Below are 27446 nucleotides of genomic sequence, written 5' to 3' on the forward strand. Positions count from 1 at the left end.
ACAAGCTATGATGTTAACTTGAAATAAGAGTAAATATCTGCCATAGTTGACTCAATCTGTCTATTATTGAAATGCTTTATCTTAAACATGGGCAGAATACTATATGCAGTAACGTCGAGTTATTTACCTTGAACCTTACCAGGAAGCATGACCTATTTTCTTGTTTTGTACCACACACTTTGCACAAATGATTCCGAAGGAAAATGTACAAGGATAAGGTAAGAATGTACGACTATTCTTTCCACATAAAGTATGCAACGGTGCAACTCATGCTTGAAACAACTTGATATAATTAGACAAATAGCCGAATGTTTGTTTATGTATTATGTCCTGTTCTATCTTTAGTCGCTTGGTTTAGTCTCTTAAATTGGCAAATGTAATCGATAAGCGATCAAAGAAGATGCTGAAGACAACATATATTCGCGTTGATACTACATGTTTCAAAGGAAAAGGTGTTTAGCAGTAATTGAGGGTATGTGTCCGTGTCCGTGTACGTTTAGTCTGCATAAGTGTGTTGTAAAGAAGGTTTCAATTTGCGGACCAATGTGCTAATTAATTTCCTAATTGACATAATCCCTAGCCTCTCAAAAAAGCACAGCACCTGACGCCACAAGACTGTAAAGGAGAAACTTTAGTGTCCACTGTCCTCTTTAAATACATACATACTCTTCTTAATCGTTTTCATTTCGTGTAATGTGCCCACAATGCCAACATTTGCTGCACAGTCTCGTTATTATTCTAGATTTCCTAAATGTAATCTGCATATTCTGTCGTCAACACATCGTTGTGTCGTGGGTTATCGTCGTAGTTCTCTAGGTGCGTCAAGATTAATCAAGAGCGTTTATGAGATCAAACTAACTATTCTACTGACCTTTTGAAAGTAATAAAGGCAGATGTTTTCGAACATGCATCCCAGCAACATGAAATTTTCAAATTAATTTACTTCGAAGAATTTTTTTTATAATTCAATTGAAATATATAAAGTTGCATATAAAGTGAAAATAATGTAATTACAAAGCTACTAAATATCTACATGGCAACACGCATGTAAAAGCAAAGTCCACCACACATTTCAAAGTGTTTATAAGATTGTTTTCCGTCAGTCAGATATCACTCACACTTTATCCGTATCGCGTCAATGAAACGATGGAGGGGTGTATGCTCTTTTATATACTTCATCTGACCATGGAGATATCACTGTATTTAAAAATAAATATAGTAAAGTCAGGTTCAAGACGTCAGTTTAAATAAAAATGCCTGAACTAACACGCTTCTTTTTCCTTCCCTTTTTATTCCTGATGTGTTTGCCAGCAAACAGTATTTGCTTGCATGCAGTGCAAAGAAAATTTAGGTCCCTCTATTGCAGACAACATTATTGTTATGACTATTTAATTTACATTGCTTGATTGACCTTTATCCATAATTGACGGTAAGAGTTTGGGCCTATATGACTAAAGTCATTTATATATATAGTTTTTATAGACATGTTCACCTAGGTTTGAGTTCTGGATACAGCCTTGATTCTGTCCTTATATGATTCTAGAAATGAATTTCGTTTACAGTTTGATGGAAGTTCCGTTAAAATCGCAGAATAATTTCAGAAAATATTAATCATGACAAAGGCCAAATGTGGGGCTATATATGCATCAGAATTAGTCATTCCTATCTTAGAATCTGTAGCTGAACCAATCCTTTAATTGTGTTCGGCTGTGTTTTGAAAGGAGTTATTTATTTAAATTTTGCATTGGAATTAGAGAAAATGCTCATTGATACTTTTAGACTAAGTAAATATTTTGGAATTATTCTGAATTCATTTATGTTATTGTGGATTATATCATTTTGATACGTCAAGACTGTTAGCACATCAGCACATTCCAGACTATTGGCACATCAGTAAATTCAGTATTGGAATTTGTTCGGAACACCACTGTAATTCATTCGGAAAACTACTTTAGGAGGTTTGACATCACTTTTGGGAATATTTGTGATTTAATTCGTAATACTGGAAATTCCTTTTCAATTCTCACTTTGTATTCTGGGAAATACGTTATTTATTTTAATTTTAGAAAATTTTGTTGCTGTTTGCTCTCTGATGTGATTTATTTTAATGTCATAGAATCGTAACAGAAAATTGAAGTCTCGTCCGGAATAAGAATCTCATTAAAATATTTAAGAGAAATTAAAATTGTTCTTGAAATTTAAATTCATTTTGATTCGGAAGTTCCTTAGTCCCGATATTTAATTTCACAATTTTGAGTAATTTTTAGTGAAACTAACAAGCTTTCACAATGACATCTAAAGATGAGTACGTTACTTTAAATCCTACTTAGGAAGGGTTAGAGTCCTTGAAAAAGAATGAGTTTATGTAGCTTGCCAGACAATATGATCTTCCTAATGCAAATATATATGTAACGAGGCAAGATGTAAATAATGTTTTCATTCATTATTTGGTGGAATAACATTAATGGGATAAACGTTCTTTGAGTTTGATTAGTAAATCGATATCTCTCTCGAATACGAAATTATTAGAATTGCAGTAAAAGAAAAACCAAGTGGAAATAGACTTTAAAAAATGAATAAACATTAGTTTAAAAAGGAAATGATGGAAATCAAAATGGTAAGAGAAGAGAGAGAGAGAGAGAGAGAGAGAGAGAGAGAGAGAGAGAGACTAATGCAAATATAAATGCAGAGAGAGGGAGAAATATATAATTCAAATTAAATAAAATTAGAATTGGCAATCGGAAGTGTACCCCACTTTACATACAAATTCAGATTTGATGCTACCAGAAATAATAGGTTAGTACCCTTCTTTTCAGGAAAAAGAATATGATCAATATTTTCCTAACTTTAAGAAAATTGCAAAAAATTGTAACTGGCCAAGTGAGCATTGGACTTTATTAATACAAAGTGTACCTATTTTGACAAAATCGTGCAGTTGTCACTTGTTTGTCCGTGCTGCAACGTGCTCATTGCGATATCATTAGGTAATTTATTTTGAAAGGTTATGAGTTGCTACCCGGTACATATCGACAAAAGTTTAGGGACTGTAGAAAACAAACGGAACGGCCCTATGTCAAATTTGCAAGGGAAAGAGAACATTTATTTGATAGGTATTGCTCAGCCAAGAAAGAAGATGAAAGCAATGGTAACCTCAGGCAACTCATATTAGTTGCAATATTCAAGATGCGTCCACTGTGCCGCCAAGACCTACCATGATGACCAAGAAATATCAAAACTTTGGCAAATGATACTTAAACAGCTGATGACTTCACAAAGTTTTATTTGTCAATAAGACTCATTTGAAATCCTTATCTCTTCCTAGCTGCATTTATTGTAGGAACAAAGAACACGTTATATCCGAATAATACAGATTGAAAAATAAGTAACATAATAAAGACATATCTATTACAAATGGTTTATTTCAAATAGGGCATGGTCCCGGTTATGTATTGAAAACAATTCGTCTGATTTAATTATGGATAATTATGAACCATTAATGTCAAAAGATTGCATATCGCTTATTGATGATTCTACCATGCCGATCCCTATTAACATATTAATGGACACGGGAACTTCTTCGAGAATTTTATTATCAGATACTTTGCCTTTGTCTGTGAAGTGAATATCTTTTTATTTAGTGAGGACCGTACGACTTTTTTTTGTCCTCTCGATTGTGTCAATTTGTTACTAGACTTGTATCAGGACCAGTAAATGTCAGAACAGCGTCGTCATTTCACATTGAGGTATTCATTTATTAGCGGGCAAAGAGCTATCTGGTTATAGGTCGTTGGTTAAGCTCCTTTTAATTGACTAGCTCTGTTTCGAAACCTTGATCCCACTGAAAATTAAACCCCTGATGTATACATTGCTTGCGCCGTTACCAAATCTATAGAATAAACAGTTCTAAAGAATGACGTTGAGCAGGCAATTATTCCTTCAGCTGATCCACGTATTGGTCTGTCTTTCGATGAGGTCGCGTTTCCACCCAGTATTGATCAATCAAGAGGTATTAATCATTATTGATCCTCTTTCTAGTACTCATTCTCCTTATTCTAATCAGGAGAACAAACACCAATCATTGTCCAACAGGAACAAGATCATGGGATCTCCTGTTTGTTTTAGAGGGCTATGAACGAAACTGAAGCCTCACAAATCCCAGTTTGTTATTTTGTGACAAATGGGGTCCTTATGAGAACAAGCAGAACACCTGGGATACCCGCTGGTGAAGAATGGTCACGAGCTATGACACTGTTGTTCCTAAGACATATCGACACAATATACTTAGTTTAAGGCATGAAACACCGTTGACTGGTCATTCAGGAGTCAATGCGACCTTCTACAAGATCTTGAAGATTAAAAGTGTTTAATAAACCACTTTGACATATAAATACGTTGAAGACGTATGCTGACAGAGATAACCCTGTTAATCATTCAAGCAGGTTAGTTGTACGTGTCCTACAATGGGAGGATTTGAAAGATGGCTTGCCATCGGACTGTAGTGAATTTGGTTTAACCATTCTTTGGAACTCAGAAATATTGAAAAATCTTGACCAGAAACATTAACATCTACAGACACGAGACGAGTGTGAACTAAAAAGGATTTATATGAGTATCAGCACTTGTCTCCAGAGGTTTCGACACAAGCACAACATATCTACCATGATGATGAAATTGTAAGTTATACACCTGTAAAACAGCATCCGTACATGATGGACCTTATGAAACCGGCAAAATGAAATTTAGTGTTTACTGAATTATTATTTTTAAAGAAACAGGTACAAGTGATGAGTTCACTATCTAATTCTGTGCTAAAGCCAGATATTACTTATTGCATGTTTACAGACTAGAAAAGGGAACAGTGTCACCAAACAACAGATTTGTTTGTGATTCCTAGAATGGACGACTGAATTGACAGAAATTGGAAATGCAAACTATGTATCCATGTTTTATCTTTTGAAATGATTCTGACAATTTCACGCACGCAAAGAGCAAAGGAAATTGCAATCTGTGTAAATCAAGATGGACTCTTTTGATATATGGTGATTCCGTTTGGTTCTTCAGCTTTCCAGAGTTTAATTAACCTGATAACATCTGGTCCAGAAAACAACAACGCCTTAATCGATGATGTCATCATCTGCAACGATACCTGGAAATATAACCTGGAAACCATTCGGAAATTCTTCAATCGACTCAGTGATGCAAATTTGACGATTGGGTTAAGTAAAGGTGGGCTTTGCCGTGCCTGTGAGCTTTGCCGTGCTTGTGTTATATTTTATGACATATTGGGCGATACGCTCAATACAAACCTGGAGAAGTTAAGGTCAAGGATATCTCTGAATTCCCAGTGCCTATCAGGCGAAGGCAACAGATGCGATGTTTCGTTGTGGCTGGATATTACAAGAAAGTTTGTTCGTTGTTTTTCTTCTTCCAGATCTGCAAAACCTCTTTCAAATTTGTTGAGTACTAAACCGAAGTTTAATTAGCATGACACATATCAGGAGGCCTTTGATAATTGCAATGCCATACTTAAGAGTGTGCCAGTTCTTTCAGCTCCAAAGTTCAGTGAATCATACAAAATATGAAGTCTAATTATGATACGATAAAACTTCAGAAGTGTGTCCGATCGTCTTAATATGTACAATGTAAATCGACGGAAACATTCAAGCATACAAGATACCTGACATTTTGCTAGGTAAGGCACATATAGGTGGAATTCATATTCGAAATTCGTTATACTTATGTAAATAGCCGGTTGGTTGTTTGTGCATTAGCCTTGTTGTATATTAAGTCCCTTGAGTTGGTATATTTGGTATGTAGAGAATGGATTCATTTAGAGGATTGGTCTGCACATTTTCAAAATTATCATGACTTTTGTGAGGATATGAAATGGTAGCTAAAATATCAATTGAGGTCACGAACTTATGAATGTGTATCAGTCTGTTTAAAGTTCAGATACTTCCTGGATAATCTACAAAGTACAAGTAACGTCATTGCTTGCGTATGATATTGATTTTAAAGAAAATGTGGTCCGATCTCCGCTTAGAGGAAACATGAGTACCATGAGTTAAATGTTTACATTAATTGTAATACAGAATGTCAAAATGTTGTACCCAATTTCATAAACACTTGAATTTAAATACATGTGTTAAACAGTTATCCACTAAGCAATTTTCTCAGCGCCAGTTACTGTGATTTGAGCTCATGTGCTGTTACTCAAAACATAGCGCTTTGTTGATTGCCATTGTCGTATTGTGGGCTTCGCCACATATGTATATGAAATAACAGCTTGTTTTTTTTTGTCGAGGAAAAGGTAACCAACGCGATATTAAACAGAGGCGGATTGTGCACACCACATAGCACACACATATAATGGCCGTAATGTTGAGTTAAACACTATTTCAAGAGCTTGCAAGAAACGTGAGAAGTGTCAGTTGCTTGTACATTATATAAACTTTGCTTATCACAGATAAATAAATATATAAATAAGCAAATAAATAGATATAAATAAAGAAATAAATACGAAGAACTTTGTCTTACCAGGTTCTCCCCCGCCCCCAGATTTCCCTCTCTTATTAAATTTAACTTTAAGATGATAGTGTGAAGAAGTTTACACGAAAGAACTGTCTACCTCCTTATTTTGTACCACAGTTTTAAGATCGGATGACTTTTGGTATGGTTCCCCACACGAGATTGTTACTGACGCAAGAAAATTTAAAGATACGTGAAAGTAAATAAGGATGAATGAAAATGTGGATTACCAATCAAGAGAACAGGGCTAAATGTGCCAGTAGAGGATTCAATAATAATGTCGAATAATTAATATAACGACGAAATATCAGCAATGATTCGAGTGCAAGTAGATGTTTGGATGTGTTGCCATGGCAACTGCACCATGGATCATTTCAATAAGCCAGAGAAAGAGAAAACCATCTTGAACTAATTAGTCTTAATTGCCTTATATTCTTCAATCTGTGCAATATTCTGAACATATTAAATAAGAACAACTGGAATGATTAATGTTTGGAAGTGCAACATGGGTCTTACTTGAATAAAATTCTAATATCATATCTGTTAAATAGGCGAAAACGTTTAAGCAACAATTAAATTAAGGGATGCAATAGAAATATCTTCAAGTGTTAACAAACAGGTGTAAAATCGTGTCGTAGACATGCGTTTTAACATGCAACACCAAATTCAAAAGATAGAGACTGCCCAAAGAAGGTACTTCATGTTCATCAAAAGTTAGTTCAATAACCTTAATCAAAGAATCATAGTTAACGCGAATATTAAGCAGATTTTTGTCTTGTTAATAATGTGATCGGCAAGAAAGTTCCAGCAGAATATGTTAGAAAATTGAACAACATGGCGTCATCCATGTTCAGAAGTTAGTCCTGCTTGGTTTGGTTTAGGTTGGTGCTTCACTTCACAGCAACACAAACTGGCTATATTGCGTTGGAAAATGGAGTAAACTATACTTCACAAGAACACAACACTATTGTAAAGCCCACCTGATTTGATGTGATAGCCAGTCCGGCACGAATATTAATGAGTCTGTTCGGCTACTGGTTCCATTAGTCGCCACGTATGACATGCGAGATGATGTTTTGGGCATATTCTGCATACCAGAGACTGCACGGTGTTGGTTGATAGATCAGTAAAATGGTATTTGCCTTCTTAGAACCATCAGGGTCGATAGTGATTTACATCACAGAGGCAGTGGGTAGTTGGGCTTTCAAAGAGGACCTCACAACCCATCTCACAGGACGCAGGTCGAAACGATGAAGCGAACGTTTACATTTCTGCCGGTTGATGTATGTAATAACTAGCTACGAAACGGTAGGTTAAAACCATTAGTTGTATATTGATAGATAGTTACATTTCAGGACGGTGAAAGAAGAGTGTACTATTTTAAGTCTGTCGAGAATTATATGGTTCATCGGTATTATTATTATTATTATTATTATTATTCCTAAGGTTCGTGCTGTTGTTTCAGATAATGATAGATTCACCGTTTGAGTGTTAATTATTCTTCATAAAATATATCTGAATTTATTCATGCATCCACATTGCGCATAGTCCTTTATAGGGTAATACACTTGTACCAACTTGTGCTACTAAACAGAATCGTAATATGTCAGGCGGACTTGTGCATATTTGTCTTCACCGCACATTTATGGATTATGCATTGTTCTGGTTCTTGTTAGAACAATGATGGTACAATTTGGAAGCCATTCCATACTTTATCGCTATACTCCAACAAGCTGCACTTTTCACAGGTTGTGATTACTCTTTACGCTCATGATTGATTTATATATTTATATCATATGTAATAATACACTCGTTTGAGAAAGTCCTACTACTAGCAGCGAACATATAATGTACTTATTGCTTGTATTATCATATAATACTTTTATTCCTCTGTCAGATCATAAACTTTGAAATGAAAGTTCCTAGTGTCATGTATATTGTATTTAATTTATAATTGATTTAATTTAATTGTTTATGAGTTTTGCAATCTTTTTATTTTTAATTTCATTACATGTGAAAATAATGTAGTTCTGTTTACTAGGAACTAGATAATGTTTCAGAAAATAGTTTGATCTTGACTCTTCAGTTGTAAATACTAAAAGCTGACATAGTCCTCGACATTGATTTAAAAATTGGCAAAAGAAGTAAATACCTTTTAATTTTATTTTTATTCTCGGTGTAAAATGGTTAGTTCAAGGCCACGCATAGGCTACGTGATTTTTTGTATGTAAACAGTCTCCATTTCTCAATTCAGATATTTTCCGAAATTGCGCATCAGTTAGTTTTAATAGTGATGCTTAGAGAGATATATCTCAGTTTAGGCTTAAAACACATGATGTCAAGGTGTTCGCTTGTTTGTGACCAGTTTGGGAATAACATTTTAATGTTTATCTGAATTATTTTGATTCTAAAGGATAATTTTTGTTTCTTGGAAGAATTTGAGTCCTCATACAGAATTCTCAAACAAAAACATTTCATTAATACAAACACATGATTATTGTTTGTGAATGACACAGAACTGTAGACCATACAACACCACAAAGGACAAAGAATACGTCATTGACTTCCATTTTGGATTGTTTTGTCGGGATTCGAACTTGAAATCATCGGAAAATGTTATTATTAGGACTTCTAAACTTTAATTCCTTGATTATTTTTGGGTTTGATTCTTAAAACCGTAATTTCTTATTTTTTTTTTTATTTTTTCATTTTTACAGAGTTTTTCCAGGGAAATAAATTGTTTGTTAAATGTTTCAAAGCTTGTTGTTTTCACTCTTTCTTTTGTTACTGTTTATTAGAACCTAAACACGTAACATAAGAGCATGCAAAATATTTATATTAAATCTTCACATTGTAGCAGCAGTAGTACCAATATAACCTTGAAATAAATAGTATTATTATGTATTATGAAAACCAGCCTACAAATGAAGGAATATTATGAGCATAGTTTGCATTTCATATTAAACGAGTACTCACTTTAGAGGAAGGAGTGCTATTTAAATTAAATTGCACCAGTAAATGCAAACGAGGATGGAAAAGGAGGGGAAACAAATGATCAGAGGGGTACAAAACACTTTTAAGGAAGGGACCGATAGAAAAGCATACTAATATGGACTGAATAGACCTCAAATTATGAGGGTTGCAAAACCAAACAATGTAAAAGAACGGATATGTTATATATATATATATATATATATATATATATATATATATATATATATATATATATATATATATATATATAGTTTGCATTATTATCTTTGACAAACATATATTTGTCAATAGTCTAATATTGTGAACTTGTTTATCATTTGACAGCTGTTGTCAAGTTACTTGCTTCATAATTTCAGAATCGATTGCTATGGGCCAAGGTCGCAGCTTCCAGTTAACTAGAAAGTCAGCAGTAACAAGGAGACATTCTGACGGAGCCAGTCTCAATAGGTTCACATTGACAAGTGACCTGATAGATGAAAGTAGAGTTTACATCCCATGCAACGCCATCGTAAGTAATCGGGAACAACAATTTTTCTGACCAATTCAATGATCTCCATTCCTAAAATCACTGAATATGTAACTATATTAAAGCATATGTCCAAGTTACAAGTATGCAAAGTACGAATGAAGTTTACATGAAAAGTCATTTTACCTTACATGCGACCAAGTAAAATGATGATAAGAAATTAATGATGTTTCACTTGATTATTGTATTTCCATTCTAGGACCAGAAGAAGGGAACTTCCTTGGAGAAATCATCTTTAAACAGGTATATTAGTTTTTATTCTTTCTTTTTTTCTCGAGTAATATAGATGGCCAAATTTTTATAATCCTGGTTCGTTATTGAAGCTTTGATTTTATTTGATTCTCAGCAATGATATAGACTTATAATCTCTATAAAATGTTATACCCAGCATAAATATTTCTAAAATCCTACATAGACAAGAAATGACCACACTTTTGCTTAGATGGTGGATAAACAGTGGCAAGTTTAAACATTCATGTTGAAGGTGACATATCGCAGCAATTTTGTTACATCGATTTGCTGAAATGCCATACATCGTACAGAGAATTAGATATGTAACGTATATCTATATATTTTTTATATACTGGTACATGATTTTATTTAAGTTTTATAATTTTATTCATGGCTTTACGTTGTACATGTTATAGTTAAATTTTGTCTACGTGACTACGGTCTGTTAAGAGGGTAAAATTACATTGGATCTATATATACATGCTAACGTATGTGTTGACAATTGCTAATAATAACGACCACATTAGGTTTAATTTCTCATTGGCTGATTCGGTTGGGATGGTTCAAGAAGAATTCAGTAACTTCCCACTGGTTGGGAAACGTCATATCAATAGGTACGTTTGAGATAAATTTAATAGTAAGATATGTCATGTGGGGTATGTTGTGAAATATACTCATAGCTGAAGGTGCATATAAGAAGAGAACTGAGCAATCAGATTCACTACTATTTTGAAGTCATCTTTATATCTTGTGTTCCTGTAGTATGCTGTAGTTAGGTATCATTCTAGAGGAAATCATTTGTTTGGACTGTTCAGTGGAAATTGAAAGTGCTCTTACTTTGGACTATACTCTTCTGGAACTATTGTGAATTATTCAAAGGAGTTCTGGTCGATGACAGTTTGACAACGTAATGATACTTGGCAGACTAGTACATTTCCGGTTTTGAAATTTATACGGCACTTTTCATTCATTTGGACTTTGACCAGGATTACTTGCATTTACTTCGTAATACTGTACGTTCCTCCTCTCAGATTTTGATTTATAACATTGATAATTAAATTATTTATTAAAGTTTACAAAGCTGTTGATTTTACTTCTCTCTGTTACTCAGTTTATGACCACTGAGTCATAGCACATAACAACCGAAGTCTTGGCGAAATAATTATGTAAAAGATGAATGAAAGGTGTAAATTGTTTTTGATCTTCAAGAACACATTGCATCTCTGTATATGATAAACATTAAAAGCATGAAAGGATAAAGTGCAAACTTCATCATTTAACAAAATTAATTTTTATTTAAGATACGGCGAAAGATAATTGTTTCTTAAATCGACATACATTATAGTAATAGTAAATTTAAAGTCATTCATGGCTACTAGTTCACATACATACATACATACGTACATACATACATACATACATACATACATACATACATATTTTCGAATATTGAAAAATACAAAAGCAATGTCGTAGGGCACGAGAAAATAAATGTATTGTCTTATTGCACTTTTGTTTATAACATACTTTAGACCACGTAGCTTATGTGATTAATTTTTAAACCAAATACAAAAGAATGAATTGGCCGAAATAGTTCGATCAATTTCAGTGAACACTTAGAACGTGATCTTGCTGCACAAGCACATATATACGATTTTCGTAAATGACACAACAGTTCATAGCATTAATGAATCCACTTTCGTTAGTTATTTACGTCTTGAGTACACAAGAATCTTTTATCATCATTTAGGCAATCAAACAAAATTGTTAGACACTGATAATAGGTAAAACGTCTAATTTCTTTGTTAGTAGACCATGATGTTCATGAAGGGATTCCCATCTCAAGTGCAAGCTGGGATAAATTATACATAGCAGATAAAATTCACTTAACGATTGGTCGAAAATGTATCACAAGACTTTTGTACTAATAATAATTATGACAACACTTTTGTGAACTTTCAGGTAACAAAAAATAATTTTCAAATGAAACTCTATAGAATCAATCCAACCTGAGGCATTCGACAGCCTTATTTTTGATGCAGAACCTGTATGCATTATGAGTGAAATAATATGCATAACTAACCTGAAAAATAGAACAAATACAACACTACGCAAGCGATCCAACCTAAATCATGCGGCAGCAATAGCCCTGGTACAACATCTCTATGCACCACCGATCCAACCTGATTTTGAGCAAAACGCCTCACTGGCCATGGAAAGGAATAATCTCAGCACAAAATAATCGAACAAATCTGACATATTCGATAATAATATCATTTGTAAAGAAAATGTTTGCTATGCAAATATATTTTATCACAAAGAATTTATAAACCTCGATGAATCCTTTGTCAGAAAACAGTTACAGAAATACCAAATTGTCCAAAGTGCATTTGTTTAAAAAAACTCAAAATGATCTAGCCCAGCATAACAAAACTATTGCCACGAGTCTCTGATGTACACCATTCAAGAAATGATATTCAGCCACCTTAACGTATATAGATTAAATTTTTGGTATGATTACACAAGTGACGCTTTCTTGGGACCACAAGAGTTGCATCCGTTCAATAAAAATGTGAAACCAATATTATCTTAAAGTTACGAAATATGGGGTATGAGTAGTCATCAGGAATAGAAGCGATTCAACATAGATTTTGTAAATTATTAGTTTTTTTTTCGATTTGGTAACTTATATCTTAATACACAAAATAATGTAAATAATTATGCCAGTATTGGTAAATGTCGACGATACCCACTGAGTACATCTTATATGTTCAGGTTTGTGAAGTACTGGAATAAAATTATATACATGCCGACAAGCAGATATCCTCTACAATGGTATATAATGTTAACAAACTGGATGACACCGGCATAATTTAGTGATTAAACAAAGTCGACACTGAAACTGAATTAGCTCAGAGAGATTGCAAATTCTATCTTAACAAATATCCAGTCGGTAGAAGATCAGTGTCTTTGTGCATGTATATGTACTTTTTTTACCAATTAAGGACGGACATATCTCCGCCATATGTATTATATTAACCGTTCAGTATATAAATGTACTAATATTTTGCCCTCTCAGAAAATAGACCTTTTTTTCAAATGTTTCAAACCTTTATGATTTTGCTTTAAACTAAGCGATGAACTGTTAAAGACTGGTAATATTAACACCCATATATTTTATTATACTGTATATGTACTGTGAGTAGTATAGTGGTGCACCCTAGGGACAATGGGACTTACCATTAAAGACAGGGTCTCGGCACTCTGAGGACAATGGGAAATTTATTTTTGTGGGCCAGTCTAGGGACAAATGGGAATTTAAGAGAGTGAATTGTAACATGGATGGGTCTATAGAGGGACAAAAAGTATTGGGCAAGTCTAGGGACAATAGGAATGGAACGGGGAAGGTGACGTCACAGGACTGAAGATCTGTAGCAATGTCGCAAGGGGCTGACCTCAATCGGAACCAACGAGCGGGAAAAAACCTAGAACGTTTTAACACATACAGGAGACAACATATAAACAACTATACAACCGGCAAATTGTTTTTTAGGCAAAAAAGCAAATCTTTTTGCGGCATATAAGTGGCCCTGAAAAGAGCCTTTGGTTTTTTGTCAACATCATTCCGTTAACATAGAGGGCAACGCATAGGTCTTCTTCTCTTCCTTCAACTTCTTCTGACTTCTTTACCATAGATGACAACTCCCTTTAAAAAGCCTTGTCTCTCCGCATAAATTCTTCTTTGCCAAACGCTTGTATCGGTGATCCGGATAATTGTCCATGATGATCAAACATACATGTTTAAGTCCGTACGGAACAGCATTGACGATACGAGAGTAGATGATTTTACGTTTGTCTACATCATGTGACGAGAACAGGTGAAGGGAATGCACTGAACTGCGGTTATTTATAGTGGAAGTGTGGATCGAAACGGATTGCGTTTATTCACTCATCCAAACACGCGTTACAAAATTCAGTCACAACACGGAGTCTGTCTTCAAATTCGAAGGGAGCGGACTGTGACGTCACGTTCCCTATATAGATGTGCTTGCGTCCGTGCACAGTCAATCCATGCGAGGCATTTTTCAAACATGACGGAAACTAAGAATACCATGAATTTGGGGTGCACCGGCCGTGGGGACGAGAAGCGATGGTATACCATCGGCTACCAAAGTCAACACTGGCCTACTTCCAGAAGAGGTCGATTTTAATTGGGATTTGCTCGATTTTCTTTCTTCGTCGCAAGAACTTGATCCGGTACCAGTATATTCGCCACCTTCTACTTCTTTACCACACGTCGACGATTTTAAACAGACACAGAAAGAAGAATTGGAGAAATGTTTACAACAGCAGAAAGAAGCAGAACAAGCTGTTCTTCTTCAACAGCAAAAGGGAGAAGAAGAAGAAGCAAGAAGGAAACGACATGAAGAAGCAGCAGAGAAGAAACATGGTCTAAGAGAGAGAGAGAGGGATAGAGAGAGAGGGAGAGAGAGAGAGAGAGAGACGGACAATATTGAAAGTCAAACGGTAACGGTACTCCTAGACGTTTTAGAAGAGTTAAAAAGTCTTAAACAAATGAATCAGACTTCTTTATTAGGAACCAAGAGAAAAAGACCTTCCCAAGCCAAACAACCCAGTCATGTTACTACTTATGCGATGCCACCCCTACCAAATTATTGACAGGAGCCAGTCCAGAAGTAGGCCTCTGCAGCGGCAAAGGCTTACGACAGTTAAAGATGATTACGTACCGCTCCTGAGTTGATGTTTTTTAAACAAATACCCAACATTCCTTTTCAGGACCACCCACGTCTTTCAAAAAGAGACATTATTTCAACTGTACATGTGTCAGTTTATGAGTGCGTGAGTGTGGATCCATATTCTAAAACATCAAAACCAAGAGACACTTACGTTTTCTGCCTGGTCTATTCTGGTACAAAGTTTACAGTCCAATACACAAGATAACACATCACTTTAAAAAGTTCATAGATTTCTTCTGTCTTTGTTCCCTCTCTCTCGTTTTTGACTTTCTTCACTTTCACAGGTTGATCCCGTTCTTCGTCCTCATTTTCTCCTAGTCTTTGTTTCTTCTCTTTGTTCTCTTTCTACACTTCTTCACATGTCTGGGTTCTTCTTTTGAGAAGGGTACGTCTTCTTCTTGCTGTTCTTAACCCACCTCTTCCTCTTGCTCCTGTTGTTTGTACGAGTATTCTGAAGACCAATGTCCTTTTTCTTCACAATGATAACAGATCTCTTGAATTTTGTCTCTTGCGACACTTGTCTTGCTTTTTTGACGGTCTGGACAATCTGAAGTGCAATGTTCTTTCTTCTTACAGATATAGCAAGTACCTTGACTTTTATCTCGAATGTAGGGGGAGTAGTCCGTCGGCTTGTCTGGAAAAAAAATCGTATGACACCCCGCAAAGCTCTGATCAAAAGTTCGATCTGTGTGGGCTCTTCCATCGTTCTGCTCGATTTTAGAGTGAAATGAATATTGGAAGGGACGACTCACACCCTTTATATATACGCTGGTTTGACATGGATATAAAGTGACCCATGTCGTATAAAATGTAGTCATTTGACTTTTTACAGTCAAGATGAAACAGTCGCATCATGTCATGGAAAAAGGAGAAGAATGTAAGAGGAAGGAACGTGATTTATCTCTTCGTACAGAAGCTGAAGCATTAGTACAAATTCATGCCAGTGATTTTGAAGATGACATTTGTGAGTCAGAATCCAGACCCAAAGAATCTGCACGTAACCAAAGTTCACCACCATTAGTAAACCCTGAATAGTAATACCACATTCGAGAGACGGATAAGCGCTCTTCTAGAAAATTTAGAACGACGGCCTACACGTACACGGTGAAATTTAAAGATTTCAAGTCCGACGTACCGCTGGAGAAAGCAGAGGGCTTCATCACCGAGGTGTGGGATTCTTGGTTAACCACACTGAAACGACAATGTCGAGTCAAAAAAGACGATTGCAGGGGACTTTAAAGTCATCACGACAGTTTAAAATCAGCCGTTTGGATCGAATTTAGCAGTCTATCAGAATTATCACCTTCCAAAATCATCGACAATATTCAACACGTGGAACATCACCGATGGAAAAGCGACACTGTTTATGATCCACATGTCTCTTCCCAAACCGACCGGAGGCAAAAAGGTGTTAATGGTCGACGACGTTGGTAGCACCAACACGAGTCTCGTCCCAGGTAACAACCCTCAAGACTAAATTTGTTTAGCCAGGGCCATCGTGATGGAACGAAAGTATGCCGACAAGAAGGACACGGTATAATGGAAAAGAGCCTGGGAGAACATTCGAAGATCGAACCGAGTCAAACAACAAAGAGAAGCAGAACACCTTTTACAGCAAGCGCGGATATCCAAAGACACACCCTGTGGTATTTCTGGAATGCAAATATTGCATGATGTCATAGCTCCACGCTACAGCTTGAAAGTGCACCCTCAAGAAGTGCGCAGACTTCTATTGTTTCGAGGCAAAGATTTCATAGACGGAAATTACATTCACGTCTATTATCAGGATGAACATTCGATCACATCACCAGTAGCACCGCATTCTTGGGATAAAGTTACTACTGTGCGAAATGTGGCTATGGCTATAACAATCGCGAGCAACAGAAACATTGTGGATCGAAATGCTCAGGATGTTTGGCCTCCCAACACTGCCTGGACGAAGGACAAGAATGAGTGTATTGCCCAGCTTGCCATCGCACATTTGTCAGCCCTACCTGTTACCAACAACATTTGAAGACGCAAGGTTCACAGCAGAAAAGTGATTGTCAACTCCTGAGAGTGTGCCCTACTTGTGGACAAGGCATACATACCAATAATGCCAAGACACACGTATGTTCAGGAAAGACACGATGTCACATTTATCACCAAATCGTGGACTTGGAACACGAATGTTACATTAAAAAATACCATTCCAAACAAGAGGAGGAAGATGACCAGAATAAAGGCAATTTCATCTTTTTCGATTTCGAATGCATGCAATAGACTGGCATTCACATTCCTAATTTCTTTATGGCTCATCGAGCGTGCGTGAAGCAAATGAAAGGGCCTATCTGTAGTCATTGTCCTCACTGCAGCAAGATTCCTGGAGGACGTGAAAAACGGGTCACTCTAACCGATTTCGCCCAATGGATCTTACATCATATCGATGAGACATGAAACCAAGAGGACATCGAACGTTACGGAGTTGGTCATTACCATGCCACGGTGATGGCTCACAATTTCTCAGGATACGATGTACAGTTTCTTTTGAGATAATATACGGAAAAAGGCACTGAACGTCCTAATGTGACTTTGAACGGAGCCAAATCATTTCCATGCAAGTGGGTCAAGTGAAGCTTAAAGATTCGATGAGTTACATGGCCAGCGCTTGAAGTTAGAGCAGCAAGGGTACCAAGTGATGGAAATGTGGGAGCAGGAGTACGATCACCTTTTTGAAAACAGATCCAGAGTTTAAACTCATCGTGAAGAGTTACAAGGTGGTGGACCCACTGAACCCGCGGGATAGTTTGTACGGAGGACGGACAAATCCCACCTGTTTGCTGTACTAAAACGACGAGGAGAAAGGAGAAGAAAAACAATACATGCATGTGTGTTCGTTGTATCTTTACGTGTGCAAATATTGTCGCTTTATCGCAGGACACCCGCAATTGCTGACGGAAAACATCGACCTGGAAAAATTTAACAATACTAAGGATTGATTAAATGTAAAGTCTTGTATCCCACGGACTTGTACCATCCAGTTTTACCTCACCATTGCTACGGAAAACATGTTTTCCTTTTGCCGTACTTGTGCCGAAGCGTGTAACCAAGACCAACCTGTCAGCACACCCAGAAAGAACGCACCTTGACGGGAACATGGGTTAGCGTGGAAATGTTCAAAGCTCTTGACCTGGACTACCAACTGTTAGAAGTGTACGAAATTTACCACTCTCCCAATACAGAAAAATACCACAATGGTACTACATGGATGCCTTTTTGAAACTGAAACAACAAGCCAGCGGCTATCCTTCTGATGCCAGACTACCGAAGACCAAATTAAATTCAAAGAAAAATACTGGGAGCAAGAAGGCATCACTTTAGACCATTACTTTAGACCACCTCGGGAAAAACGAAGGCAGACAATCGTCTGCCAAAGTGATGTTAAACTACTTGTGGGGCGAAATGGCAAGACATAGTATTTGACATAACCTTCCCGGTACTTCCAGATGATTCACGACCAAACCAAATACTTGAGGACTTGATCTTCGTCAACTACGAAGAAGAATTGGACTTTGTACAACCGGATGAATTTGGAAATGTCATCATTGCAGCTTACGTGACAGCATTTTCCTCTAATCATTTTTATGTTAATTTGTCAGATACTATTTATAAATGTAGGAAGAAAAATTGTGTGAAACTTTAGAACTGTTAAAAGATCGCGTCCTGTACTTTGATACAGACAGTTGGATCTAATACCGATCGTCTTGTCTACGTCACCCTGACATCGAAGGAGACCATTTAGGAGCCTGGACAGACGTACACACAGTCGACAATATGCTAGTAGCGGTCCTATAAATTACGGATACGAATACCGAGACCCACCAGGAGAAGTTTACACCGTGTGTAAAGTGAAACGATTGACTCAATTATTGCACCAATTGAGTGGTGACCTTCGGGGTGCTGAAATAAGCCTTGCAGTCTGGACAGGATGGAAAGTTTAGAATGACCACCTACGAACCGTATAAGAATGTACGTTTTCCCACACACCAAATCGTCAGTCGGCCTTTGGAACAACTGCATCAAATCGTGTACCAGAAGCGAGTGCAGCTTCCCAACCTCTTCCCTTTAACGTACGGTCACGTCGATATTGGTCAGCATATAAAAAGGGACAACGTTCATGACCAATGGTTCATTGTAACTACCAAGACCAAGCGAGACAGATGAATCCATGTAAACATACATCATTCAACTTCGATGATTCTCAAGTGGAGTGCGATGCTGTTCCTTGCGATGAAAGCGATGGCGTACGCTGTGGCCTCTGCGAGGTAGTAAAGCATCATGGGAACTTTGCTATAACTACTACTGCTAATACCACTACACCTACCATGGAAAGGGATGCTGTCTGTGTCAAACCTGACGGATGCGAAAGCGATGCCACTCGTTATCGTGGGCTCTTTACTGGTGTTCATGGTCAATGTTATCCTCCACGTGAAAGGATGAAGGTACTACCCTACGGATGTCATCCAAAACTGAGCAAACTCCTGCTGATTTCACCCTACCCTCATCGAACCTGTGAAAGTCGAATATTTGTTCCCTCTACGTTTGCCTGAATACTAAAATTTTGTAAGTCGATTCCAAACCTTCCAAGGAAGATGGCCTAAATATCTAGGAGGACCTACCACTCAAGAATTAGCCAGAGCCGAATGTTTCTACTTGGGCGAAGGGGATAGAGTCAAATGCTTCAGTTGCGGTGTGTCACTACACCGGTGGGAGCAGAAGGATTCGGCTTACCTAGAACATGCTCGATGGTCTCCGGATTGTCACTACCTACGTTTAGTGGGAACGAGTCATTGAAGTGGCATACCATGTCGCTTAAGAAACCAGCTTGGCTAGGAGTAAAATGTTGGACAAGACCTGGACAAGTATCTAAATGTCTTTACAAAAATAATATTCAAAGATTACCAAACGAACTACAAGAGAAGATCTACAAGGAAGTTTGGCAGGGACTCGCCAGAGCAATATCTCAATTGGTGACTGTAGAACGTCTGTGTCGAGAAATTCACAAGAGGAAGATGAAAAAAGTCAACAAATGGGTCAGATTTCTCTGAATCAAGTGTATGTTTATCCTATTATTCTGCTTTAGACCGTTTACATCAGAAGATTGTATTGACATTCGTGACCGTTACCCTGAATGGCAGTGGTCAGAAATTACTCACTATGTTCAGTAATTTCTCTCTAGGAGAAGATTTTGTATAAAATAATACTGACTGACATGATCATGGATACTTTACAAGAGAACATTCGTGGTTTGCCTGTGGAGTTTAGAGATGGCATTTACCGAGTGCTGGTCAAAATACAAGTGAAAGCCAAAGAACAATTGCATACGTTACCTCACCGGTGTTTAAACCTCTGGAACCTGAATGGTATAAGAGGAGTGATTCAGATGAAAGTGTTCCAGCGGTCCGCAATTGATCTACTACCCACTGACACGAAGGATTGGTTTGTTACCGCTGATTCTATTTGATGCAAGGTAGACTTACTGCAACAAATTCCAGAAGAATAGTTAGAGGGTTACCAACATCTTTCACACAACGTAAATTTAGTTCAAGAGGAAACTTCTGAACGAAGTGTGACGTGCAAGTTAGTGACTAAATCATTTAAATTCGTCACTGGACCATCTCTAATCATACGATCTTCTCTTTGCAGAAAGTACTCTTATTACCTCCGACAAAAGATGGTTTAGTATGACATGATCATGGATACTTTACAAGACAACATTCGTGGATTGCCTGTGGAGTTAAGAGAACACATTTACCGTGCGCTGGTCAAAATACAAGTGAAACGCAATGAACAATTGCATCCGTTACGTCAACGTTACTCATCCTTCTACTACTTACATGTTGGCCATACTACAACGAGTACCAAAGGAAGAATTAGTAGATTGCCAACATCTTCTGCGCTATAAAATTTTGTCTCTAGATAAAATTCTGTGCAATGTGTAGTGTGTCACAACCTTTATCACTCGTGATACAACAAATTCCGTGGACGGAAATCAATGACACTGTTCAGACAGTGGAGGATTACCAACACTTATTACAGAAACTGTGTCCATTGAATTGGGGTCGACGTGTGGTGTTTGTCTTAGTGACATGCTTTATGGAATTCCGCTTGCCAGTCGATTCTTTGCGTACTTACTACCAAATAAAACATGAAAGTGATCCCTTTAAATGTCCACGAGAGACTAATTTTGTTAAGAGCCTTGCGTTTTTATCTGGATACTTCTCTATCTCCATGAGAAAATAGATCATCAACTTTTAGGTACTGAAGATGTGTAAGACGATGTGTGTGAAGCTTTTTACTTACACCCTCATTGGACAGATCTACGTGACTGGAACACTAGAGGTTTTGAGGCTTGGGCCAAAGATGTGGCCAATTATGCCCAAGAATTGTGATCCTCAATTCAAACGTCCAGGGAAAAAAGTAACTTTTAAATATATGTTAGTGACAGTTCCCAGTACCAGACGAACCTGTCATCGAGGACAACCACTCCATTCAGGACACTACTGTCATGGACATTCACGAAAGACCATACCGGGAGGACACCTGTGTGACTCTACCCAATGTAGAAACTGTAAGAACATTACACACTGTCCCAGGACACACTGCTTAAGTAAAACATGTTGTACAGTGACTTGATTATATTCCACTTTAATCATTTTTATATGTTTTTTAATGCTGTACTTAACCATTTGGCTTTTATGTATTTTTGTCTTTCGTGTTGTTCCAGTTTAACTTGCAATAAACGTGATCTTGAAAAAACTATTGAAACTATATTGTCTGTCTTGGTGTCAAAAGTGACATTCCCTGCATTATGTCTATCTCTACTGTCTCTGCTCCCTCTTCCTTTACTTTCAAGGTCATCGTCGAGCACTTAGATCGTGCCAGTTGGGACACCTTGTATCTTCGCCATCCCTTTAACATGTTATTTCCTGGACCCAGTGGTTCATACAAAACCGAAAACCCGAATTTGTCAAACGATTGATTGAACATAAACATCATTTGATCGATCGTCCACCTCAATGGGTCGTGTGGTGTAACAAAAAGTGGCAATCGGTGTACAGCCTCTTGAGAGAAAGTCAAGGCGATTCCATCGTGTTTGTGGAAGGCATTCCTAGCGAAGACGACGGAATCGTGCCTGACCCCAGTCGGATCCATCTGGTCATTTTCGATGACAAGTTAGGAAAAGAAGAAGAAGAAATTATAGTGGGGTTTAAAAGCGGAAATCATCATCGTAATGCCATTGTCATTTACATTACCCAAAATTTGTTTCAACAAAGTAAAGTCCATCGAACCATCAGTTCAATACACATTACGTGGTCTTGTTTAAAAGCCTCAAAGATAAATCGTGCAAGTCTTAGCCAAACAGTTAGGAACGCCTTGGGTGACTCATGTGTACGACGATGCCACTCAAACCCCACACGCCTATTACTCGTGGATTTGAAATCCACCCACCCCGATTATTTGCGATTTCGTACGCATCTGTTTCACCACTGGTGCCAGGACGGAGGGCCTTTCGTGTACACGTCCTCTTATATGGCATAACAAAACATTTTTAAAACCTCGGACTCGGACACTTTGGATCTGTCTCACATAGCGTCAACATGACGTCCCTTCAGTCTCATCTTCCCGTCAAATTGATTCGTGCCTTGTACGGCATCAGTCGCGAAACACATCCAGAAACACGTGCTCGTGTCTTAGAAGCCAGGCTCAAAGACGTCTTAAGATGGTTTACGTTGACAGCACGTCAATTACTGCAAGATATCATTCACATTCCTCATCAGACGTAACGTTTTGGTTTAGAAAAACAAAGTAGCCTTGACGCAGCTGACTTATCTCCGTCTCGACACTCAAACCAAAACGCAAATCATTTTGAATCCAGGAGGGAGCGGTTCTATAGGTGGTGCCATCATTCGGTCCCTCTTAATGTCTATCCTAATGCCCCCAAAGTTCTCCCCAAGAACAAAACCACCCCCAAAAACGCCGTTGTTGGTGATGCCTGTCAAATTCAATTTGACACCCGTTCCTCCTCATTTGATGAAACAATGGAAACCCACGTCTCCGAGAACTTCTCCTCCAGCGGTGACACCCTCATCCTCTTTAGCTGCAGTAGCAGCTGACCACAAATTACCTGCTCCCAAAATCAAAGTCCAAGAGAGATCGGGCATGTTACAGAATTTACCCGATTTGTCTAAACTGTCGAATATGTAGTCATTTGCGAACCCCTTCAGGACGCGTGATGCCTGTCTTCAAGTTGGTACGAGGTAAAGACAATCAAGGGCGACGCGTTCCAGTATAAAAAAGGCATGAGGAAAAGAATTGGAATCAGTGTTTGTGTGCTCCTGATCACCCACATATGTCACACACACAGACCCAGAAGCCATCCCTCTTCTAAACATAAAGGAAAGAAAAGCAAAGGGCTGCTTCCTCGTTTAGTCAAACATGAGGACATGTTGTCCGTCCTGTTCAAAGCTACTCCACCCATGTGGAAAAAATCTCGTTCAAGTATCCTCCAAAGATGTCATCGATACCTTGTGCGAATGTTGTTTGAACGTCTTGAAAGTCACGATACCTTTGTTCAATCACAAGAAAACATGCTTAGCCAAATATCGTCACTTTGTTCGCCAAATGGTTCAAACGAATATCACCATTCGTCACAAGAAAAAGTTGTTGGTACAACACTGTTTTTAGGACCCTTGCTGAAAGGAGTATTGGCAACAATGCTGAGAGGACTGTGGGAGAAAGTTAAAAAGAACCAAGAAGATAAAAGGGACCTCTATAGTCCAAAAATCTCAAACGTTAACGTTGAAATCGAATGGAAGGACTAAAACTGGCTTTAGTGCCTTAAAACGATGGATGAAATTCCAGCGTTGGCAAGAACAACAGACTCCGCATCTGCCTCCCATTCCTCATTTGACCAAGATGTTTCAGTTACAACACGAATTGTAGACGTTGATGATCCGAAACAGAAAAATCGTAAAAGTACGGTCAACTCTTGCAACGACTACAACTCTTTCTACAGAATGCTTAAGACGAAACAGCTCTGCCCACTATGAAAGATTTTAAGGCCTTGATGAAAAGTTCATGACCATCACCGCCACTACCATCATCACCTGCAGCGGTCAAAACAGACGCAAACCCGCGAAAGCATGAGGAAGAAGAGGTACGAGAAGTATTTCAAACACCGTCAGCAGCTCCCATTCCTAGCAAGATTGCATCGTCCTTGTTGACCCCTTCCCCCACATCCCAACTAGAAGAACTGAAAGCTGGGATTAAAAAGAAAAAGTCCACTCCTCCTTCGACAGAAGTGAAAAAGAGAGAACCGAAACAAAAAGTGAATAAGGAAAAGAAGACCAAAGCCATTCAGTTACCTCCTCCACCACCATCATTACCTTCGACTTATACTCCGTGGCACATCAGACACGTAAAACCATTTCCAAGCCACCCTTTCGCCCCACCCAAGGTAGCATCAGGGAAGAATGGGTAACTTATTACAAATGGAGAAGGTGTTAGCCAGCATTTACTATGATTCATCCAATCCTGCAGGTTACGGAGGATTTCAGAAATTGTATCGTACTGCTAAAACCCGTCTAGACAGTCTCCGTTTACCTCAAGTTCAACGATTGTTACAAGAACAAGCCACGTACACTCTTTATAAACCCATTTGACGAAACTGTTCCAGAAGTTCCACTCGAGTGGAGGGCATCAATCATCAATGGCAAGCCGATTTAGACGATGTCTCTCATTTCGCCACCTACAAACGTTGCAACAAAAAATATGTGTTTTGTGTCATTGACGTCTTTTCCAAATTTGCATGGGTCGTGCCGTTGACTTCCAAATCGAGCAATGAGTTAGTGCGAACCCAGCAACTGGTGCTGAAACAACGCGGTCGTCACCTTCATCAATAGCAAGCTGACAAAGGTACCGCATTTCTGAACAAACCTTCCAAAAAGAATTAAAGAAAAGATACATTTGTTTTCACCACCGAGAATCATGAAACCAAAGCCAACATCGTGGAACGTTGTCTAAGTACCTTGAAAGAACGCATGTGGAAATATTTTACGCATCACCACACTCTCAAGTACATCGACATCTTATCGCACGTGGTTCAAGCGTATAACGAATCTTACCATCCAAGCATCGGACGTGCCCCCCAAGAAGTAACTTCCGACAACGAAGTGCTCGTTTTCGAGAGTTTATTTGGTACGACCACGGCAGTGGCTGTCCCAAATAAAAGTGGAGTGTTGGCAGTAGGAGATTGGGTGCTCATTGGCAAAACCAATCGCACTTTCGACAAAGGTTACTTACCCAACTGGACCACCGAATTCTTTTGTGTACTGGATGAGTGCGTGGCCGTCATCAACCATCTATACATTTTAAGACATGAATGAGGGAGTGTTAAGAGGAACGTTTTACTTGCCCGAGTTACAAGCGTAACCAATAAAGAAGACGAAGTGTACGACAGATAAAGCACTCTTGGACGCAGAACACGTAATGTGGGAAAACGCGGTGTCAAAGAAGTCAAAGTATGTTGGAAAGGATATTCTGCCAGTTTTAATTCTTGGATCGACGCTTCGATAGCCATTGACTATAAAAAGAAGTGACCAGCATGCCCTTCCACGCAGCCTCAGCTACCGCTACAACCGCAGTGACCACTCCTTCACCCAGTTCTTCTCTGCAAGATCTACAAAAGCAAAACTGTGGGTGTGGTGTGGAGAATGTGTACCTAAAACTCAAATCGTCTTTTGCTGCCAAATCTTTGTGGTTTATTGTGTCACTGGCGTGGCCATTGCCAATTTGAGTTTGCAACAAGGAGACAAACAAGTGTGGATGGTTTCACTGAGTAGTTGTATCGATTACCTTCTTCCCAATCCTTCCCTGAAATACTCTTCGAACGGAAACAACGGGAACTTTGCGTTCAACGTCAGTCACCACTCCAACAATCATCACCAAACAAATCCTCTTTTAGACACTCCTCTGACTTGCAGTAACCTCTCGAACAGCAGCGGATCTTTGGAATTATAAACCACAAGAACTATCTTTACTTAACCTTACCCAGTGACAGTTCCATGGAAGTGTTTCCCCACAAACAGTTGTGTTGTTACAGGATCAAATTAAATCAGGCCATACAATTAGATCACAAAGCCCATTGGGAAGTGGCTGTGATTTTGATTTTTCACCAAACACAAATCCAAAACATCTCTGAAAAGCAAACCACTTTTCAGGTTGAAATCATGAAGAAACATGTGCAACAAGTCATGAATGAACTAGGGTTTTCAGGTATCAAATATTATGCAACAATACATCATTCGCCATCTAGCCGTTGACAATTTCGGCAGGATATTGTTCTAGCGGTCAACATTTGGTGGACGCAATTGATTCCAGGTTCTAGGACACGTTTTTCAGAGCCCTGAACAGCGTCAAAATAAGTTTCACCCTCGAGTACCATAAAGTGGCTCTTCCCCTATTGATGAACCCTCAGTATATCCACACGTTGTTCATCATTTTTGTCGTGACTTGTTTGCTATTTTAGATGGAGACACAAAAATGTCTCCGAATTCCAATCCGAAGATCAACAGCATTTGGAATATTACAAGTATTTTCGCTCCCCTGTAGAACTGAACCAAGGACTCATTTTGATCTTTGTGTAATCCGATGTGTTGGAGTATAAGGTGTAATTCCTTTCAAAGTGGATTCTGCCACGGCCAATGACCAGGAAGGTGGAAACGCCCATCCCGTCCACCTCTACATTGTACATCCACAATTTTTACCAGTAAGCAAGTCGTATTGTGACATGCCAACATTGCCATACAAAATATTCCATTTACCAAAGGGAAAGTCAGGGTGAAATTCTATTTTCGAAAAGGATTCTTTAACAACTCGTAAGTTATGTATCCAGTGTACCGAGTGTACCGATGCGTCATTCGACAGCGAGCATATGGTTTAGGAGATATGTTGAAATCGGCCTTTCGTTCGGTGGCTCCTGTTTTGAAACCGATGGTGACACGTGGAAAGACTAAGATAAGAAGAACCATCCGAGACTTAGACATTTTTGATTATTTAAAAAATGATGCATTTTGAGTATTGCGCCTGTTCCAAGTCGGGACTGGATCTGTTTGCCATACAACCCACCATGATGACGATGCAAAAATCCCAATGGGGCGAATTTCATCCCGTTTCCTCTGTGAAGGACTCAGCCTCCAACGAATCAAAGGACTGCTCGAAAATTACATCGATCTGAATAGCAGTTACTTGTAATTGAAAGTAAAAGTAGACTCGGATAATTTGGAACTAGATGGCGATGAGGCTCTAGCTCCCGTCAACACTTTCATGCATTCCTTGTTCAGCTCAGTGTATTTGTACTTAATAAAACA

At 38.2% G+C, this 27446-nt stretch overlaps 1 protein-coding gene across 2 annotated transcripts in view; it reads left to right on the plus strand.

Moving 5' to 3' along the window:
• The first annotated feature begins 108 nt into the window (after window positions 1-108).
• The window catches only part of LOC149800348 (uncharacterized), a 37952-nt gene continuing 10614 nt past the window's right edge, over window positions 109-27446 (plus strand). The window contains exons 1-3 of one of the 2 annotated variants that reach the window (XM_089959966.1): window positions 109-218; window positions 9879-10030; window positions 10248-10291. In XM_089959966.1, coding sequence (XP_089816092.1) covers window positions 9890-10030; window positions 10248-10291 — 185 coding nt within the window. In that variant the 5' untranslated portion in view covers window positions 109-218; window positions 9879-9889. Of the gene's footprint in view, window positions 219-5576; window positions 5693-9878; window positions 10031-10247; window positions 10292-27446 lie in introns of those variants that run through there. The other variant, XM_089959965.1, reaches the window with a different exon arrangement.

The sequence above is a fragment of the Sinohyriopsis cumingii genome, chromosome 5 (genome assembly GCF_028554795.1).
Source record: "Sinohyriopsis cumingii isolate HCF-2022 chromosome 5, ASM2855479v2, whole genome shotgun sequence".
Classification (NCBI taxonomy): domain Eukaryota; kingdom Metazoa; phylum Mollusca; class Bivalvia; order Unionida; family Unionidae; genus Sinohyriopsis; species Sinohyriopsis cumingii.